Below are 6,085 nucleotides of genomic sequence, written 5' to 3' on the forward strand. Positions count from 1 at the left end.
GACCTATGAAATACAGGAATTTGCTTACCTTTCCCATTTCTAAGGGGCGTGAAATTATCAAATATATCGTTTGAGGGGGGTCAGTATGCAGACCCCACGAACACAGGCCCTTAGAGCAGTTCTGTATCTCCCTGAGCATGTTTCAGTATCCAACACAGTAAGATTCTAGACTTGGCTTAGATAATTAAGAATTTATGCTGATTTTCTGAACTCTGAGTCTGATCGTATATGTGCTTTAGAACTTCTGAACCCTCTCTGCCATTTACTGTGATGAAATCTTTGAGATTTCTCTATTACTGTCTTCCTGCTATCCTGCCTCCCTTTGCTGCTCCATTGGTTTTACTGGGGAGGGGGCAGAAATTTATTTATAAGAATGATTAGCAAAAGCACTGCACATTTCAGCACAATTCCTCCTCTGAACAACAGAGCAGTATGCAAGAGGAGGGTCATGATGTGTACAAACCTGCCCAGAAATAAAGGAAAAAGACCCAAACCATGGAAAGTAAAAGCAAGACAAAAAAGGGCGAGGGTTAGTGCGTTAGTGTTAGGGGAAGGTGAAAACGCTTCCTGGCAACATCTGAGAATCATTTGCGGCAACCGATCCATGAGCTTTAGTGAGCTGAGAATGTTTTTAAATCCTCCCCCACCCCCTTCGTTAATCTTTACCAGGTAGTAGGACTTTTAATGTAATTCGTATGGCTTTCTTAGGGATGTGTAAAATATTTCCATTCTGAAAAGTAAGATTTTAGAAATGGCTCTAAGATTTAAGTTCATAAGCCTGGTTGTAAGTCTGAGGTCTTCTCCTCTTTAAAATTTGGTAATAATAATGCCCTTCAGACTGTTCTGCAAAAGGCAGCATGTCTCAGTAGAGTGAGCGATGAACATCTGGCTTCACAGCCTCACTGCCTCTCGTTTGGAATAGGAAAATCACGTGCCTGTTTAAAAGTGTCCCCATGAATGAAGTGCAGATCGCAAGACAGACTTACATAATTCAGAAACATTGAAGCATGTTTTTTTAGTCTTAAATGTCCTGAGCAACATCAGACAATGTAAAAGAGTTATTAATTATGATGCATGATTATTTGTGCACTTGAGAGACGTTAAGAGGCAGCCTGGAGAAGTTCAGATTTGGCTTACCTTTAAGCACACCCAGAATACTGGGCAACATTTTTAGATGTTTTTGAGTGGCTGAGGAGGCTATTTCTTAAGACTTTCAAGCACATTTGGGATTTTAGGTCAGCTGGGGCACGTCTCCACTGTGCAATGCCAAATGGCTCTGAGCAATCCAATTTTCGACACGACAGAGAAAGATTAACTCAGATCCTGCGAGCAATATATGTCTGTTAGTGTTGCTCTGCACTGACTCTTTTTTACTCCATCTGGCTTCAGGGCTAGATTATTTGGTTCTGGTTTAGGAAGCTCTGCATCACGTTCTCTTTATTATTACAGACATACTTTTGATTGTTTTGCAAAATCCAGTCTAGCATCTTACTGCATGGCTGCATTTATACCGGTCAAAACCCCAGCAGAGACAGCCATGAGTATATATGTATTACTGCAACCTGTACTTAGGAGAGACCCTAAGTAGATTCAGAGTTCCTGGTGCAAGTTGACTCGCCATGAAAACTGTCTCCTGCGTGTGACAGGCTACTGTAAAATCAGAGTGGACTTTGCCACATAGCTGCAAGTGTCTCAGTCCAGGATTCTTGCCAGCACCAACAAATCCTAATGATGGTGCCAGCAAAACATAATTTTTGAAATATGATGATTTGCTGATGGCAGCAGTGGAGAGTGGAGTCAACTCAGTAGTCCTTGATTCATGGATTGTTTAGTCCCTTGCAGAGTCCCTGGATGTCTGTGAGTATTTGCAAGGAATCAGTCAATAAGAAAAACAGTGTAAGCCTAAATAAAAATATTATATTGGCTCCCGATTACAATTTGATTCATTTTCACACCTCACATTATGAGGTTCTTAAAAAAATAACTCGGCAGTTTCCAGTGTTTGTTTGTTGTTAAATATGGCTTATAAAATATTAGGTCAAGAGTCTTCAATAGACTCGCCTGCACTGTTTGTTTAAAGCTATGAGTAAAGCAAGTCATATGAATGTTTCCAAAGACTGTATTCCAAGGAGTATTTTTGGAAACATTAATGTTGTGTATTTTAATGAAGGCCACATTCTGAGGCTACGACACCATATGTCACATTCATTTCTGTACTGAAAAAAAAAAAGAGAAAAGAAAAAAGAAATGGAAACTATGTTTGGCTTTTAAGTGTTTTTGGAATAGTGTCTATGCATGCTTGTCATTGTTCCTTGGATGGGAGAAGGGTTCTCGGTCTGTTAATCTAGTCCATCCAATATATATTACACTCTATGTGCCTGCCTCTCTTCTGTCTTGAAGTGTGTGCAGTCATTTATACTCAGGCAAAGTGAATGAAGAGCTGAGAAAAAAGACTACCACTAGGAAACTTTTTTTTTAATTCATTTTCCACGAATATGTTGGCTTTATTGCAAACCTACCTCTGAACTTTCATTAGCTGAAACCAGCTTAAGAATGGGAAAGGTACTTGTCATTTTTCCACGGAAAACTTAAAATTTTTGGAAGGATAATAACAGTTTTTCCTAATAAATATTAGCATTTTTTCTTCAGAAATGTCAATTAGAAGCATGACATTTGGCAAAAATTTTGAATCATTCTAGCTGTGTACCGTATCACTTCTGACTTGTCAGTGTTTTGTGTGTTAGCGGTTGGGATACGGTAGAATGAGCTGGAGACCTGCAGGAAGAGGAATTTGCCTTTTTCAGTGCTGTATCCTACAAGTAATTCATAAGCATCCTGTAACTGATTACTTCAGCTAAGTCTTTCCCTTTTTATTGGATTCCAGTGGATGAGGTCTCAGTTTCTAACATACGTTCTCATTATTAGTCACCAAACGTACAGCCCAGCACTTCGTCCTGCTGGAGTTCATATGGCTGCAATCTGCAGAGACATCCATTTCTTCTCTGATCCGACAGAGGCATCTCCTAATTCACATCACTTCCTAAATCTGTGTCATCCACAAATTTTATTTCACATACTGCATGTTTGTTTCAAACTCATTAATAAAATTTAAACACTTTTTGGCAGCCAGATCTGTATTTTTTGTTTTAAGGAATGATTTGTGAGGGTTTCCAGGACCTCAGAGAGATTTTTTTCATTTGAAATGTAAATACTTTTCTACAAATTGAACAAATATGTCTCTGTAGCACTGGCCCAGTAAAGCTCAGTTCCATGACCAGGTTTTTTTGGGCAATCCTGAAACACAAATAATCATGAATGATTGTGTGGTTGATACATTTTCTGGTTAAAACAGATTATCACTGCATTTGCCTGCCCATGCTACTGAAGTCTATCTAAATGAGGGTGTTTTCCTAGGCATTTCTTCTAATAGCAGAAAACAAACAAACATGCACCAAACAAATAATTAGCTACCTCAAATATCTGGCTAGTTTTAAGAGGGTTCATGCCATTCCCTTGACTGTTGATGAGATCCCATCCTGATTTGAATGTTACTTCAGCAGAACATTAGAAGAAGATACTCACAGTGGAGTCACCACAAAGGTTTTTTATTTCTGTTTTCATCTACCTACTGAATTTTAGGATTGATATGGACATTTCTAACTGGTTGAATTTCTAGCTGCTTCATATTACCAGGCATAGGTTTTTGAGCTATGTTGGGTAATGAATGTCAGAGTCTGTAGTCTTCAGAAAATTGCTCATGATGGCCACAAAGTGAATGTATTTAGATTTGGTGTTACAGAGTTCTGGCATAGGAAATTAAAACAAAAATAAACTTTTTATTTTATTTCATAGATTTCCAATGAACAAAGAAAACAAATAGCCCCTGGGACCACAAGTGTGTTCTGTAAACTGAGACCACGAGGCAGATATGAGAAAGATGACTGAACAGAGTGGTTGCTATAGGCCTGTAAACATCCAGGGAAATAAGATCAGTTACCAAGGCACTTGTCAAGAAAGCCCCGAAGTGGGGATGAAAAGATTGCAGAAACGATTTCTCCACAAGGATGGCAGCTGCAATGTGTACTTCAAACACATCTTTGGGGAATGGGAGAGCTACGTAGTGGACATATTTACTACGCTGGTGGACATCAAGTGGCGCCATATGTTTGTGATATTCTCGCTGTCCTATGTTCTTTCATGGTTGTTCTTTGGACTAGTCTTCTGGCTGATAGCAATCCAACACGGAGATCTATTCAATGATGAAGAAATAACCCCCTGTGTTGCAAATGTCCACAGCTTCACAGGAGCATTCCTGTTCTCCCTTGAAACCCAAACAACCATCGGCTATGGTTACCGCTGTGTTACGGAAGAGTGCTCTGTTGCAATCCTCATGGTTATCCTGCAATCAGTATTAAGCTGCATTATTGACACCTTCATCATTGGAGCGGCCTTGGCTAAAATGGCCACAGCTCGAAAAAGAGCTCAAACCATTCGTTTTAGCTACTATGCTGTAGTAGGCTTAAGGGATGATAAATTTTGCCTCATGTGGCGAATTGGTGATTTCCGGCCAAACCACATGGTTGAGGGATCTGTACGAGCCCAGCTTCTGCGCTACAAGGAAGACAAGGAAGGGAGAATGACGATGGAATACAAAGACCTGAAGTTGCTAAATGACCAGATCATACTTGTTACGCCAGTGACGGTCGTACATGAAATCGATAGTGAGAGCCCCTTGTACGGTCTGGACCGGAAAGCTCTGGCCAAGGACAACTTTGAAATCTTGGTCACATTTGTCTACACAGGCGATTCAACGGGAACTTCACATCAGTCAAGAAGCTCATATGTCCCCAGAGAGATTCTTTGGGGCCATAGATTCAATGATGTCTTACATGTAAAGAAAAAATACTATAAGGTGGATTGCTTACAGTTTGAAGAAACCACGGAAGTTTACGCTCCTCACTGCAGCGCCATGCAATTGGATCGGAAGGAGCTTGAATGGAACCGAACCGAGAAGACACAGGAAAAAGAAGCAAAGACATCAACGCTGGAGATCAAGTCATTTAGCACTAAGCAAAAGGCATTTAGTGCAGTTGCTCTCATCACCAGTTGTGAAGATCCAGAAGACCTGGTGACAGCTGTCACTACATCTTCTGGAGAAGTTTCTTATCAGAAAGCAGCAGTGACCCTAAGTCGGCTATCAGTAGAGTCCCAAATCTAGCTTTTTACTGCAATTAAAATCACTTCCAACAAATTCTGCCAGCACAGCTTTTACAATATAAACAATGAACTCATATGCACAAGTATTTATATTATAAACCTCGCTGACAGCATGCCCACACTGTAATACATCGCTGAGCTGCTAGAAGGAGGTTCTTACTGGTTAGTGTGGGTATCAGTGACAGATTAGCATTGGCACAAGGAAACAGCTTACACTTGGGTTGACTAGACAGCTACTGCACTTGAGCAAACTTCTTGTAAACTTTATTACCCTGCGGGGACTGATGTTGGACATCCCCAGACACAGACAATGATCTGGGCAGGGAACAAAAACAATGCGGTGTGCCTGCCCCCTGGGTTAGGTTTTTCAAAGCTGCCTAATTTATTTGGAAGGCCAAGTCCCAGTTTAGGAAGCTCCCCCACCATCCCAACAAACGATTGTGTTTTGGTTACAACTGCACCTCTCTAGCAGTTCAAATGAAGCCCCCATCCTGGGGTTACATTGGTGGCTCTACGGGGCTGTTCTCTGTAGGAGAACTGGTAAGAAAACTGAAGCCAGTATTAATGACTGGGTGGCTTTGGCAACCTGCTTACACCCTGCCTCGTCCTGAGGGATCCACAGTGGGATCCTGGAGAGCTTTTCTCATTTCCTTGTTGTGAGCCATTCCCAGAACTGCCACTCCCTCCGTTTGAGCTATGTGGTATGTCAGCTGGCTGGGGGCTGCCTGAAGATTACAGTACGTGGCTCTGAGGGCTGGGAGGGCTGGCCGGACTGGCTTGTTTGCACTGTTCAGAAATCAAAATGAGACCTCAAGTTTGAAATCAAAATCAGCAAAATCAGGTTGTGCCTCAGAGAGCAGATCATGTT

General features: G+C 41.2%; 1 protein-coding gene across 1 annotated transcript; it reads left to right on the top strand.

The window, feature by feature from the left end:
* The first annotated feature begins 3,928 nt into the window (after positions 1 to 3,928).
* On the top strand, positions 3,929 to 5,218 carry KCNJ16 (potassium inwardly-rectifying channel, subfamily J, member 16). Its single transcript, XM_010150618.1, has one exon. The coding sequence runs from the start codon at positions 3,929 to 3,931 to the stop codon at positions 5,216 to 5,218; it is 1,290 nt and encodes a 429-aa protein (XP_010148920.1).
* The last annotated feature ends 867 nt before the right edge of the window (positions 5,219 to 6,085 follow it).

This window comes from Eurypyga helias, unplaced genomic scaffold (genome assembly GCF_000690775.1).
Source record: "Eurypyga helias isolate BGI_N326 unplaced genomic scaffold, ASM69077v1 scaffold18924, whole genome shotgun sequence".
Classification (NCBI taxonomy): Eukaryota; Metazoa; Chordata; class Aves; order Eurypygiformes; family Eurypygidae; genus Eurypyga; species Eurypyga helias.

What these genes read in the sequence shown, in the direction of transcription:
- KCNJ16 (XM_010150618.1), top strand. Translation starts at nt 3,929, where the DNA reads ATGAGAAAGATGACTGAACAGAGTGGTTGCTATAGGCCTGTAAACATC.